We start from the raw sequence: 15,105 nt of genomic DNA on the forward strand, positions 1-15,105 counted from the left end.
CAGCAACGACCTTGTAACGGTGCCAGAGTGCTGATCCAAACGAGGCTGGCGTGGAGAGGACTCACTGTTGCATCCCCTCTTCTGGGGTCGGTCTTTGCTAGTCTTCAGTTCTTCTGCTCTGGACCTGTGTCTTGCCCCCCCTTAATTAACCACGTTTCCTTTACTCTTCTAGGATTTTTGTCCTGGAAGTATGAATAACATGAACTTTTCCTTAGTTCCTACCCCTTGCTTTGTGCCATAATTATCTAGGAAACAGCCTGTTTGTGCTTGTAAAGTGCGTATCTCTTCTAATCTGAGAGAGGACAGCAGAGGACAGAGGATTACAACATAGGCCTGGCTCCTGCTTTTATCTGAACTCGAACCAAACGCTCTCTGCAGAAAGAAAAACAGCTGCTCCACTGCAGTGGCCAGCTCGGCGCCAACGTGGCAGACACAGCATAGCTACCCAGGGCATGGGGCCATGTGAGTGATTGCCTCCTTTGAGAGACAGGTGAACAGAAACGGGGTGTGGGGGAGACAGACAGGCAGGCCAAAGGAGCACGAGATTCTTTTCTGTCTGGGTTCTTGTGCCACGCACATGGCTGTATCTGAGTGCCTTCCAGAGTGCTCTCAGCAACGTGACTGCCATCTCACACCCTTCGCTTTCTGTGGTCACTGTCTGGGCGAGTCTCCAGCCACCATCGTGCTGTCTTGTTGACCGTTTCTGCAGAGGCTGGAGCATAGGGGTCGGGGTATGGGCCGCTGTGGTGTGCTGAGGACTGTGTTGGAATTGCAAGCAAGGACTTAAGTGTGGGGTGAGTTGTGACTCTCTGCGTTAGGGAGCAGCCTGCTTTCTTGCTCTCTCTGGTTTTGGTTACGGCGTGTTGGCGTTGTGGATCTGAAGAATTTTTATAATATTGGTCAGTTGCAGACTTCCTGCAAGAGTATTTTATGTTTTTATTTAATTTCACTGTGTGTTTGCTGCAAGCATAAGTCACAATTGCAGGCTGTACTGTTGGTCACCAGGCTGAGCGGGACCTACTTGGTATGTTGGATGTGCAGGCCACGGCTTTTTAAAAGTAACTAGCGATTTTTGCGGTGTGAAGCTAGAGACCCTTGAAAGAGCATTTGTTCTCTGAAAATCCAGCTCTTTTAAGGGGGCGCCAGCTGGGCTTCTGAGATCACTAGTTGCTTTGGATAAACGTAGCCTGGGTTTCTACAGACTGTGGTGTGATGGTCTAAGGGATGGGCCACGGATAATGAGAGGGGTGGGACCCCTTAGCAGGTCCATCTATGATGTTATCCCCGCTCCTGCAGTGCGGGAAGAGACCTAAGGTCTAAGTAGTGTAAAATCAGGCCCCACGACCTGCTCTGACTCCTCCCTTGTGTTCCTGATGGCCACGCGCCCTGTGCCTCTTGTCTCGTGGCTCCATCAGACGTCTTCCTGCTCCTCCTCCAGGTGCGCTCCCCTCTGTTCGGTGAGCAGAGCCCCCAAGTCTCCCTCCTCCAGTGAGGGGTGAGGAGAGGCTGTGGAAGTGGCAGGAGAGGTTTCTATTTGAGGAAAGCAGGAGCCATCCAAATCAGCAGGGGGCAGAGCTTGGGGGACATGGAGAACTCAGCAAGTCAAACCTACAGCCCTCTGGGCATGTCTCCCATTTGCCTTCCTCCAGCACCACCCTCCTCTCATCCCTGCTCCCTGGGAAACGCCACATGGGACCTTTGGCGGGTAGACAGCCCAGCCCACAAGCCCCAGGCATTAGCTGGGCCCAGACTGAACTGCTCTGCTCACACTGACTGACGTGCAGGCTCAGCTGCCTACCACCGAGCTGCTGCCCCTGAGCGATCTGAGACGTTTCCTGGGCAGACTGTGCTGCAGCCGGAAGTAAGGGGAGCAGGAAAGCAAGCATAGGGAGGATCGGGGGAAGCTGGTTGACTGACTGACTGCAGTCCCCACAGGGAGGGGGAGGGGATCTCGTGACCATGGAGTCACAGAGCCCCTTCCCTGAACCTTTCAGACTTACTTTCCCCCTGATGCCACTGCTTCCCTCTGGGATCCCTCAGCCCCTCAAGCATGGACAGGCTGGGGAGCAGGGAGACAGCTGGGCAGATTTCACAATGGGCTCCTGTCACATCCAATAACCCCAACCCTTTCTGAAGTGCGTCAGTCACTAGGCAACTGGCAAATAGCTGCCTCTCAGGGGGGCATGGGATGGGAGCCCCCTGCCTTCAGGCTTGCTTGGGGCGGAGGAGGAGGGGTGTTAGGAGTTACATTGTAGGGCCTGCAGTTAGTCAGCACGATGCAGGTGAGCTAGGGCTGCAAATGGCTGGCTGATGCGGCAAGACATGCTGAAACAGGAAGGGCTCTTTGCAAGGAAATAGGCAAAACAGGGCCAGGATTTCATCCCAGGGACTTAGTTCTAAAAGGTGCTCCACCCCCTCGCCCGGTTCCAGCCTGCAGCCTTGCTTCTCCAAAGGCCAAAGAGGTGGGGGCCTGGTATTTGCACCAAGAATTCAGCCCTTTTCATGGTCTCTTGCTGGGTCAGCTTCCATGTTCTGATGTGCAGCCGAGGGCCAGCTCTAGGAAAGGTTAGACCAGAATCCAAGCATCAGACAGGAGGGCCCGGGGCTGACAGCATGGAAGAGTTTGGTCAGATTCTCGCCTCTCTGGAGAGTTTTCAGAGCCATCTTATAGTGGATACTTTCATTCTGGGACCTATCCCTGCAGCTTGGGACCCAAAGCCACTAAAACGTGCAAGAGCAGGGACCGTTGCTGTGTTTGTGCAGTGCCTAGCACAGTGGGGTTTTGGGTCTGGGGTAGGGATGTAGGGGTGGGCTCCATGCTCTGGGATCTGTATCAGAGGCAGGGGGCGCCAGCTGACTCCTGGGAGCAGGGCCAGCAGATGGGAGATGGCCGAGCCTTGTGCACCAGCACTTGGGGAGCTGGCTGCCACCCCGTGCTGCAGGTGCATGTAACCTCAACAATTACACTGTTACTCAGTTACTCACTATTTAACATCCCAAGTCTGTGGCTGGGGCTTAGTGGCATTGCGGGAATACAAAGGAGATGAGCAGCCTGCAGTTGCAGGGAGACAGCTTGGAGCTGAATGACGACAAAATAATTCACGTCCAATCACAGAGACCGCACATTGCGGGCAGGAGAAATACTGGCAATGGAACATGGAGGTTAACCGAAGCATGTTTGCACTCTGGGGTCTGATTGCTTAATTCACAGACATACAAACAGTTGCCTGATCAGGACACAGACATATACACTCTTACCACATGAACAGTCGCTTGATGACTGTACATATAGGTACACATAGACTCTCTTTACACACAAGCAATGCCCTGACAGCTGTGTACGTACACACACACACACACACACACAACCTCAATACCTAGACACAAGCATGGCTGAAATCACAAGCAGTGACATTGCCAAGCAAGCCACCAGTATTCCTCTTGGCCCTTATTGATTTCCCAATGTTTTTTTCTCATTTGTGGCCTGTGTAAAGTCCATGACCTGTCAGGGCTCAGTGGGGGCTGTTTAACAATCAGCGGGCCCTGAAAGCGTCTAGTCCTTTCTAGCTCCTGCCCATTAACCTCATTTACTGCTGTTGCATGGGTTACTGTTGGCTGCCCCCTCCCCTCTGTGAAACTGTTCTCTGGATGCAGTTTGGCAGAGGTCCCTCAGGACATGTTTACACTAGGAAATTATTTCAAAATAACTAAATTCAAAATAATAACTCCCGAAATAACAAAAATCAAAACAGTGTGTCCCCACTACAAGGGAGCCTCGAAATTAGTTTGAAGCAGACTCTGTTATTGTGGATGTGCTACCTTGACTTAGAGCCCCAGGAAGCACTGGGGAGTAATTACTTCAAATTACTCTGGGGAGTAGTCATTTAGAAATAGCAGCAGTGCGGCGTCCACGCTCCCGCGATTTCAAAATAAGCATCATTCTCCGAGGAAAGCAGGAGTGCAGATTTTGAAATAATCAGCCCCTTATTTTGAAATAACGGGCTACGTAGTGTAGCCCCTCCACTTATTTCAGAATAACTCCCTAGTGTAGACCAGCACTCACTGACTTCAGTTTTTCTCTGTGGAAAATGCCCTGGCAGGCTGCAAGTGACTGGCTAGAGAGGCAGACCCCTGGGAGCAGGAGTGCTGGGTGTGGTAGGAGGGCAGTAGGATATCCTGGCACAGCTCCACTCTGCTCACACACAGGAGCCTGTGGTTCTCGGTGTGCTGGCTTCCCTGGTCTCCTTCCCTTCTGGGTGATGGGTGCGGGCGAGAGATGGCGTCTGCACAATGTGTATGTGCCTCGCTCGCTCTCCTCTGGTGCTTGTCTGCTGTGGCCTGTATGCAGGGCAGCTGCGGGGGGAGAGGTGTTTCTAGAAAACCTTTAACCTAAAAAAAGAAATCAAACCAAGGAGGAGGAGGACCCCGATTCACAACTGGCCCGAATGGTTGCAGAATCTGTCCCTGTGATGGGAGTTAATGGCTCAAATCCTTGTGCCAGGGACTTCAGTGTGAGTCAACTTCCAGGGGAACCAGGGTATGACCTGCAGGCCGGATCCTCTATTGGTGAGATATGGACACAGCTACACTGATGTGCACTAGCAGCCCTCACCCATTTGGTTCAGTGGAGACTGAGTGGGCTTTCCCCATACATGGGCTGGGGTTTCCCCTCGGCACCAGTGAGCTTGGCAGAGACCTGGATGGGAGGGAGAAGAAATAGAATAGGTGATGCTGCTGGATCAGGCTTCTGGGTCCAGCCCCCCCCCCCATCCTGGTGCTCCTCCCAGTGGCCACCCTCCCACTCTCCACTGCTCCTTCTCTAGAGTCACTTCTGTTGCCATTGAGCTGTCTGGACTGTGGCATCAGTTTCTCAACAGCATTGCCCACGTACCTGCTCCTGGCAGAGCTTACGCGGTCTCGGAAGATCCAGGGTCTGCAGTCGTGGTCACTCCAGGACTAGTACAATAACAGCCCTTGGCTTATTTTATAAGTTTCCCTTCTGGAGCAGAAGGACAGCTAACGCTTAAGGCGCATGGCAGAGAGGTTGGGGGATCCAAGCTGTTTTCAATTCTGCCTCCGACTGCCCATGCAGCCTCTGTCAAGTCACTTTCCTCTCCTGGGCCTCTGTTCTCCCATCTGTGAAGTGGGGAAACGGCATCATCTGTATTAAATGCAGGGTCCCATTTGGTGCTCCCTTCTCCATGCAATTTGCCACAACTCTAGTGGTAATGCTGGAGAAGGGGGAGGACTCCCTTTGTTCCCCTACTCTGCCGCTTCCCCACCATACCGCTTCCCTTGGCCTGGCTTCCTGCATAAGTGTGCTGATGGCAGGGAGTTTCTCCCATACAGCTCCTGCCATACATAGCCTCCCTGCCTCCCCTGCCTCTCTGCATGGCCAGTTCTCCATATTTCCTCTTACTCCTCCTCTCCTCCTGCTGCTTGGTATGGCACGCTGCATGGGGCAGTGGGGCATAATTCCAGAACTGGATTTTTAACCCTATCAGCCAAGTGCTCCAGCATGCCTGGCAAAATGGCAACGGCTGGATGTGCACCTAAGGCACAGAACAACTTTCAGCCTCAAGAGATGTGGGCTGGATTAGAACCAGCATCTGAGAGCTTAAAGGCTCTGTGTCCCATTAATTAACCCCCACCCATCTGTCTGCATACCCTGGTACTTGAACAGCCTTCAGCACCATAGTACCCGAGTACCTCCTGGCCGGTACTCTTACAATCTTCTGGGTGGATCTGTGACCCTCCTCCCTGAAAGCTGCTGATAAAATGGATCAGCCAAGGGAGCTGGGTTCCCATCCGTTTTCTTCTTGGCTCTGTTGGCTAAGGCTGTGCAGGAGAGCAGGCTTCTAGTAATGTATTGGGTAATAGAACAGCTGGCAAGAGGGAGATGATGTTTCCAAACTCCCGGACCACGCCCTAGCGCGCACAATCTTGAGCTACCCTGTACCTGCCCCCGCCCCCACCCGTCCTCTCCCCTTCCTCGGCTTCTCTTCACAAATACCAGCCCAATTGCTCATCCCTCCAGAGAGGTGGGGGCTGAAACATTCAGAATCCAGCTGCACTTTCAGCTCCGCTTTGCACTTTGAGCCAGGATTGACTTGGGCCCTGTGCATTGGGCACAGGCCCGCTCTGCTGTCACTGCTGTTCCCAGAACTCAGCCGGCTGAAGGGGGAGGAAAGGGAGATAAGCATCAGAGTTAAGCGCTGGACAAACACAGCAAAGCAAACTCTCTCTCTGGAGGCATACGCTCCAGGAGAGGCTGCTGCAGGCTCTGGTTAGACAGTTGAAGGATGAGGTGAGTGCTGCCAGGGAGACTTTTCTCAGGCATGGGGGGTTCACTAGCTCTTTGTCCTGTTTTTATGCCAGGAAATGCAGCCCAGTTCTCCTGCCCTGGGTTTTGTGTCAGCTGCACTCTGACACCCTGGGCACTTACCCAGGTGTAAAATGAGGATCATCAGGCACAGAGAACTTGACTAATGCCCGAGTGCCCTCGGTGTGTAGCGAGCATGATCTCTGCGCTAACGTTCACTGCCATGACTGTCTGTGTTCCGTTTGGGGCAGGCTGTACCTGCTCTTAGTGGCCCTTTGGCATGGAATGGGTGGCAGCATCCAGCTGCAGAAGATGTATGGGAGGATCACTTCCCCCGACTTCCCAAACATGTACCCCAACAACAAGGAGAGAACCTGGAATATCAGCGTCCCCACGGGATACACCATCCGGATTTACTTCACCCACTTTAACATGGAGCTTTCCTACCAGTGTGACTATGATTACGTCAAGGTATGCAGAGCCGCAGGGCAAAGAGGGTGTCCGTGGGTGTGCATGAGGCCTGTGTATTCTAGAACTTTGTGTCTGTTGACTGCTGGCTGTATGGCAGACCTATGGGTGGGGGGGGGGGGGGGCGGGGTGTTTGTACTAACAACATGGAATTGCATGTGCATTTCTGTAGAGACATGTGCATTAATCAAGGTAGTTGGATTTGTTCTGTCTGCATCGACTGGAGCTGCATTTCCCCGTCCATGCTTGAATTGAAATGTGTATACCAGCATATGGCACAACCAGAACTAATGGCAGAGGGCTGGGGTTGCAGGAATCGGTTTATCTTATGGGCAGATCTCTTTGTGAGACGGGTTGTGTGCCAGCACCGGCTTGCCCCACTGCAGCAGGGAAGGGAGCCCTGCATCTGGCAGTCTGGATTCAGGCAAGCCACAGGCCAGATCTGCCCTGCAGGTGTTGTAAGGTTTGGGCTCAGCTGGTTTGCAGGTGATGCCTTCACAGGATTAGGAAGTCCCAGCCATGTTGGGAAAAAAAACTAGAGCTGGTCAAAATGCAGAATCTGCTCCCTGGGCATATTGGATACATGGAAACTTCCTTTCAGACCACATGGACACAAATCAAAATTTCTCTCACAATGCTATGGCTGAAAGTCCATTTTGGAAATACTGAAACAAGCTCACAAGTGCATTACTTCTACTGTTGTAAGAGTTATCTGTTATCTTTTAAGCCATCTAATAGAAGCAAAACACTTCAGTCTTGTTAAAGTGAAGCCCTTCAGTCATTTCTCATGGACAGTGGTGACAAAATGATACGTCCCTGTGATGCTCTTCAATTTTCCTGAATCACCATTTTTTTGTCCCGACCACAACTGTTTGAGCAGCTTTGCAAAATACTTGCATCCCACGAGAGCTAGGCTGATGAGACCTAGGTCAAAAGTGAGACTTGGCCCAAACAGCAGCATCAGGATGTTCATGTTTCATGGGGCAAAGCTTGTGAAAAGAAAGGGGCTACTGGTCTAATTGGGGGAAGTGTGAGAGAGCCTGAAAGAGACGCTTCTGGAGCCAACTCAAAGCCTGGCTGCTTGGGAGATTTTAGAGGTTGGCCAGAACCTGTTATGCCTGCATATCATTTTTATGACAGTAGTGCCTAAAGGCCCTGATATGAGGATTGGGGCCCATTCTGCTAGGTGCTGTACATATACATATGCTTGTGCCTGGAGAATTTCAAGGGTAGCATGTGATGAGTGCCCAAAAGAATGGGGGAAGAGGGGAGCACAAGGCAGCTATCTCAGCACAGCAGCTTGTCTAGCCCTGTTTGATATTGGTGTTAGCTGGGGCATACATGTAGGTCAGCGTGTGGCTGGGGAGTTGTATCCGCTGGGCACATGCAGGAACCAGATCAGGCATCTTAACTAAAATCTTAATCCCCTCATTTACTCCAGTGAAATGTTCCTTAAGGCCATGGTACGTTTCACCACGGTCTTCTCTGAGGCTTCCCCCTGCCAGACCGAGTGCTCAGTCTCTTATCCACTGCTGTAATTTACCTGCGCTCATCCCCCCCCCAGGTTCAGTACAAACCCCAATTATCAAAAGTGGCCTGGTGACATCCAAACATTCAGGGGAACTTGGGGAATTCAGTGATTCCCGGTAAGAAAACATTGCACCAGAGAGCATGTGGGAACTGGGAGACCCAGCTCAGTGGGGCTTTACTGGAAATGTAAAGCAGTGTGTGTGTTTAACCTGTGTTTACCCCGATCCCTGCTCCGGCTGGGGACTGGCCATAGCCCAGAGGATCACTCCCACATACCGCCAGGAGTCTGACTTTGGGTCAAAAGGAAAAAGCAAAGAGGAACAAGCCCCACTGCAAACAAGATCCCATGCTGGTGGCCCAAGCTGGTCTTGTGGCTTTGTCGGGGTGGAGGGAGGGTTCAGGCAATGAACTTTCCAGTCAAGGATAGAGGGGAGTGAGCATGGGGCAATCACTACCCACTGGGGAATCTGACATGCGGGATTGTAGAAGGGAATTCAGATGGAGCTGGGCTTCATCACAAACGTGCCTCTGAGAGTGCTGCAGTCGCTAACCCCCCTCCCTCCTGGTTGTGGAAAGCCTGCCAGGAGCAGGGCACCCTCAGCTCTGCCAGCGCAGTGCTGAGCAGGTGGCCAGGGCACATGGTGGATATGCTGATTCATTGGGTCCCCATGCAGCCTACCTGGCAGGTCCTGTGGACCCCAAGCCACGAGTCGAAGCTGCTCTTGCTAATGCCTGTCATGGTGGATCCTGCTCCTGGTCTCCCTGATTTTGGGATTGCAGGATGAACTCCATGCCCTGGGAGAAGGGAGGGGGGGGAGAAGCAGAGGTCGGAGCTGAGTGTAGATGTGACTGACTCCCCCCACCCCCTGCGCAGATCAGCTCTGGCGGGAAGCTGGTGGCCACGCTGTGTGGACGCGAGAGTACGGACACGGAGGAGGCTCCGGGCAACACCACGTACCACTCCATTGACAACACCCTCACTGTGACATTCCGCTCTGACTATTCCAACGAGAACCAGTTCACCGGCTTTGAGGCCTTCTACGCAGCTGAAGGTGAGCGCCCAGCCCAGCTATGTGAGGGCCTGCACCCCTCCTGGGCTCATGCAGACTCTGGCTGCTAGCACCAGGGTCTGGCCAAAGGAGATGGCTGCACTTCCCAGGTGGCTGGAGACTGCCTGCTGCTACTAGGGGAATGGGGCAAGAGCCACTGTATTTGGTACAGGTCGTGACTTGAGTGAGTGACCCCGACTCAGGACATCTGAGTTCTATCCTAGACTCTGCCACTGTCTCATTGTGTGACCTTCGGAAAGTCTCTTCCCATCTGTGAATCTCCTCCTCCCCCAGGAGCAAAGCGGGAAGACTCTAATTTACCACACAGGGTTTCTGCGATGGTTAATTAACACCTGTAAACCTCTTGAGAGAGCACCAGGAGAGCAAAGCGTTAGGAGCTGGATTCTTCCTAGGACAATGGAGTATGACGGGAATCTGTGTGAAAACAGAGTGCAGAGCTAGGCTTGTTAGAACAGCGGGTAATAGAATAGTCAAGTAACCGCATGAATTCTTAGCAGTTAGTCGACTTTTCTATAGTCCCCAGGGACGGGGCTGGCAGCCAGTGCGCTCCTGGCCTCACTCTTGGGAAGCCCCCTGCCACTCCATACTGCTGCCGCTGCATCAGAGGCAGCAGCGTGGGGTGCCAGGTGGAAGCCAGTCTGCAAGGGGAGCCAGTTTTAAAAACCAGCTCCCCGTGGAGACCGGCTGTCTCCTGCCCCACACTGCTGGGGTAGCAGCGCAGGGTAGCAGCAGCCCCTGTCCGCCGGGGGTCTGAGCTCCTTGTGGACAGGCTGCTCCGCCTCCTATGGAACAGCCTCTGTCTGCGGTGAGCCTGGGCCCTTCATGGGCTGATAGAGGCAGCAGCGTGGGGGGGGGGGGGGGGCGGCCAGGTGCACTGTGGAGCTGGTGCAGGGGGGAACTGGCTTTTAAGCACAAGCTCCTGCTTCTCCCCCTCCTTGCTGCCTCTGATACAGAAGAAGCAAGGGGGAAGGGAAATGCAAGTAGTCGATTAGATTAACTGATAAGCCTAGGCTTATTGGTTAATCGTATAGTCGACTACTCCTTTACATCCCTAGGCAGAGCTAGCATCTGTAATCCCTGTGCAAGATGGCATTGTTACAGCCAGCCAGGCGGAACTGCTGCCAGGCGGGGAAGGCAGAATCCTCTGTGCTCCCCTTTATGAGCGGTCAAATAGTGTCAGGTTTTAAACTGTAGATGGTGCCTTATAGCAGGGAGTCTTCCAATGGTACAATCTAAGGGGAGGGAGCCGGGGAAGAAGTGTGTTTCAAAAGCCCCAGTGATTCACGAGCACCAGACTCGTTCACTTCCAGTGGTAACTGTGCTCCTGCCTGGCTTAGCCTCCTCTGAAATCCCCACCCCTTAGGTTTAACATGGAATGCCAAGGACAGAAGGACACACAGAGTCACAGACAGACACACACAGAATGTTATACGGGTATTGAGTCAGGTTCCAAAAACATGTCCCTGCTCTCTCCTTCCCCTGCTTCCATTGTTCCCATCTCTCTCCTGCACAAAGAACCTCCACCACCCCTGTGCAGTCAGTTAATGCTGCTGTGTTTCAACCCGCTAGATGTTGACGAGTGCAAGCAGCTGATTGATGGCGAACCGCTTTGTGACCATCACTGTCATAATTACTTGGGAGGCTTCTACTGCAGCTGCAGCATTGGCTACGTCCTCCATGAAGACAAGAGGACCTGCTCAGGTGAATTTGCTTCTCTGCCCATGTGCAGGGAGGGCTGCTCCCTCCTGGTAGAGCAGGTTTCTCTCCACCTCTAGACAACCAGATCAATAAGCAACCTGCAGCATGGCTAAGTTCAGAGCTGGCTTACTGCCCTTGCAGGCCAGCTGATGTTACCCTGATGGTACCGAGAATGAATCAATGCACACGCTTCTCAGCCAATGGCCTCCTGCTCCTGGCATTCACCAGCCCGGGTGTCAGTAGCAATGTTCCCTCTAATTTTTTTCCCATCCATGTGTAGAATACACTTTGTTACATGCACCAAGACATGTACAGATGTGCACCACCAATTGAAAACACATGCTGCTGGCTGTGGGCACTCTGCCAATCAGCTGGGCGGCACCTGAATCTCTCCTGGGCAGCTGCTCAAGTGTTCAGCTTACAGGGAATGCTGGTCAGCAGCCTGGAAAGAGAGACCAGTGCTTGACTAGGCATGTAGGTTAGAGTAGTTCTGGTCCCTACCAGAAATCATCCCTCCAGGTCAGGTTTAGGCCTGTTGGCTGGAGGAAGGAAGCCTGCCCCATGGCTGCTCATATCAGAGCTTCAGTCTGTAGGGCTGCCAGCTTTGCCCCTGCGGCCATCACCCCTCCCTTCGGAGCACAGCAATGATGGATAATACTTTGAGTCTGATGGCACTTCCAGACCTGAGCTCAGGGCTGCTTTGAGGAGGAACTATCTGCTGATGAGTGACAGCGGATTCCCAGCTCAACTAGAGAAATAATGTTACCTGGTGCCTAGGAGAATTCTCATGCAATTGACACTGGCCTTAGAAACCCAACCCCAATTAGGTATGGGGGCCAGGCATAGCTCCCCTTCCCTGAGGGGATCCATGGCAGGGCTTACCCAAGCCGGTGGCTGGCTTTCTCTCCTGCTTCTTACATGCACTGGTGGAAGGCTTACTGGACAATAAGGAGCGATTGTCTGTCTGAATCGGTGCAAAGATCAACACCTCAGGCTGCATTCTGCCTGTAGCCAAACGTGTGCAGACTCCTGGTGCCAGAGTCATGGCACGTGTGTGCTTCACTGACCAGGAGCTGCACACGGGGAGAAGCAAGGCCGCTTGGTGCTCTGCTGATGCTGGTGTGGATGGACGCAGCGGGCCCTCCTTCTCTGGCTGTGGATTTAGATCTCACCTCTGAAACTGGAGCCTGTCTCTGGATCTAGCTCCCAGTCCATTGCAAACACCCCTACACTGTGGGGGTGTTTGGGTCTCATTCAGGAGCCCGTCTCTGTAACTCAGATGTTTCTCTAGGGCACCGTTAACTCCTGCCCCAGTTCCCTTTTCTCTTCCCCTCATTGGGGGTTGTAGCAGACCGGGAGGCCTGGGTTTGTTGGTTGTTTTAAAACAAGTCTCCCATCTTGATTTAAAATGACAAGTGCTGAGCTCATTCCCCACGGTCTCTATGGAAGCATGCTGACTGCTGAAGCTGTCCTTTGAGTTTTTGGCTCCGACCTGGGAAGGCTGATGCTGGCTGCTGCCTTATTAATTCATTCTTTTTTGTCCTTTATTTTCCAGTGTGAGATAATTAAGCTTCTCCTCGCATAGGCAGAGATCAAGACACATGTGCCAGGAAGAGTTGGTTCGCCCTTCTTCCTGACCTGCCCATTGCTGCAGGTCACAGTCAGACAGAGAGCCCTAAGTTCCTCTTGCTTGCTTGATTACTGACTTGTGCATGTCTGTTTCCTTCCTTCCAGACTGGCCTCCTACAGACAATAAAATGCCTTTCCTGTTCCTACATTCAACTGCAGCCTTCCCTTCATTGCTTTGCATTGCCCTGTGCTGCTGAGGAAGGGAGACGGCAGATAAGGCAGAGGCTGATAAGAGAGAGCTGTCCTAAGGGGGCCTGTTGGCAGGACAGCTAGCTGGAGAGGGGACTGCCTCGGGTCTTAATCACATGGCTTTGCTTGCTTGATTGATCAAAGTGCTGCAACTAGAGCAGGGCCTGAACATTCCCCTCTTTGAACGCTCGGTAAGTTCAACCCTGTTCAGACTCTCAGAACTCAGACTCATGCTTGTTTTCAGATGAGCCCAAAATCCCCCATTCTGAGCATGCCGACACCATAGGATGCTCTGGATCTGGATCCAAATTCTATAAATTTAGCCACTTATCCCACTGGAAACCCCACCCCGTTGTAATGGTGCAATGTGGTGAACCCTCTGTAAAGTCTCTGAGCACCAAGTGAAAAGGGAGCCCCATCTCTTGCCTGACAAAGAGCTCCAAATCTAGTCACAAGGCAGCTCAGTTGCACTAGAACGTCTCCTATGCTGCCACATGTCCTCTGTCTGCCACTGACAAAGAGAGAATCCTGGAAACAGCAGAGCGAAGAGGTGGATTTAAGTGGCTCCATCCAGTGCCCATTTCCTTCTTTATATGTGGCCAGGTTAACTCCTGAAATTCAGACCATAGCATCCGTCCATGCCTCCCCTTTCCTATTTCATGCTAATCCAGGGGCTGGCTAGGTCACCCTAGGGAGGGTATCCACTGGCAATGTTCCAGGCCCTGTTTTCTGGCTGCAAGTGGGACATCCACTAGCAGAGCTGAAAGACCCCAGGAAAAATCCCCCTGAAGATAAATCCAAGCTTTAAATTAAAAAACCTCAGCAAATTAAGGAGCCTAAAGATAGTTTAATAGCTGTGGAGCCTCTTCACTGCTGAAGTTTAAAAAAAAGAAGTGAGTATTTTAAAACAAGGCTCAGTCTCTCTATCCCAGTCTATGCTCAGTTCCCTCATACCCCAAAACCCTGTTCCCAGGGAAGACTGGGAGGAAAGATGGTCTAATACAGGGGTGGGCAATAAGATGGACACACTTGCCAATGTTAGCCCCTGGTGGACCACCAGTATTTTATTTACCCAGGCCTTTGCAGGTATGACCGCTAGCAGCACCCGTTGGTCTCAGATTGCTATTCCCAGCCAATGGGAGCTGCAGGGAGCAGTATCCTGATCCATGCTGCTTCCTGCCACTCCCATTGGCTGGGAGATCTGATCTGTGGCCAACAGGCGCGTCTGTATCTTCAGAGGCACGTGTAAATAAGGCACCAGCGGGCCCACCAATGTCTAACTCTGGTGAACTGCACCTGGCCTGCTGGTTGATTACTGGTCTAATAGGGCATCAGATGCAGACTTAGGAGACCTGGGCTCAGTTCCTGTGTCACACTTGTCAAGTCACTTAATCTGTGCCTCCGTCCCCCATCTGTAAAATGGGAACAATACCACTTTCCTACCTCATAGGGTGTTGTCAGGATAACTCATTTCTCCCCCTCCCCCATGATTGTGAAGCACTTAAATATTCTGATGATGACTGCTATATTCAAACCCAGACAAAGGTCACAGTATAAACTTAAAAAACAAAAACTGGTCTGGTTGCACTTTATAGACTAGCAAAACATATAGAGGGTATCATGACCTTTCGTGGGCACAGCCCACTTCTTCAGATGACCGGAGTTTTGAGTTTAGGATGTGCAGACCCAAAATGATAAGGGAGAGGGTGGGGAAGGAAAAAAAAAGGAGGGGGGGGGGACAAGAAGCAGAGGTTATGGAAATATCAAAGGGAAAAACAGGAGGGCAGAACAGGCAATCAGTAAGCACCTGAAGATTGGATAGTTAAAATGAAGCAGATAAGGCTCAAGGGCAATAGATAGGGAGGGTACTAAGAATCTACACAAAGAACTGTTTGCACCTTCATTGAATGTTAGGTTGGTAATGTCCCAGCCATTCCTCATCCTGATTGAGGCCATCTCAGACGGACTAGCTCTTTCTTGGGTATGAAGGCTCTGTCCTGATGTTCTTGATCTTATCTTGAAGGCTGCATCCTGCTCACAGGAGCTCTGTTGGCTTCTGTGCTTAGAGCTGCTTGAGATTTTCTGGTGGTTCAGTGGCGCGATTTACGGCCCACTGCTTGTTGGAAAACTAATGAGCCAGCGGTACTGAGCTCACAGGTTTAGAGGGGCTCGTTTTTCAGAGTTCAAGTCTCCGGTGAA

At 52.1% G+C, this 15,105-nt stretch overlaps 1 protein-coding gene across 4 annotated transcripts in view; it reads left to right on the top strand.

Annotated features, from left to right (window-relative positions):
- Positions 1-324: 324 nt before the first annotated feature.
- The window catches only part of MASP2 (MBL associated serine protease 2), a 34,022-nt gene continuing 19,241 nt past the window's right edge, over positions 325-15,105 (top strand). The window contains exons 1-5 of one of the 4 annotated variants that reach the window (XM_014575498.3): positions 6,125-6,307; positions 6,574-6,793; positions 9,195-9,372; positions 10,960-11,091; positions 12,644-13,833. In XM_014575498.3, coding sequence (XP_014430984.1) covers positions 6,303-6,307; positions 6,574-6,793; positions 9,195-9,372; positions 10,960-11,091; positions 12,644-12,648 — 540 coding nt within the window. In that variant the 5' untranslated portion in view covers positions 6,125-6,302 and the 3' untranslated portion in view covers positions 12,649-13,833. Of the gene's footprint in view, positions 463-525; positions 795-6,121; positions 6,308-6,573; positions 6,794-9,194; positions 9,373-10,959; positions 11,092-12,643; positions 13,834-15,105 lie in introns of those variants that run through there. The other 3 variants (XM_006127053.4, XM_006127054.4, XM_006127052.4) reach the window with 3 other exon arrangements.

This window comes from Pelodiscus sinensis, chromosome 23, assembly GCF_049634645.1.
Source record: "Pelodiscus sinensis isolate JC-2024 chromosome 23, ASM4963464v1, whole genome shotgun sequence".
NCBI lineage: Eukaryota > Metazoa > Chordata > Testudines > Trionychidae > Pelodiscus > Pelodiscus sinensis.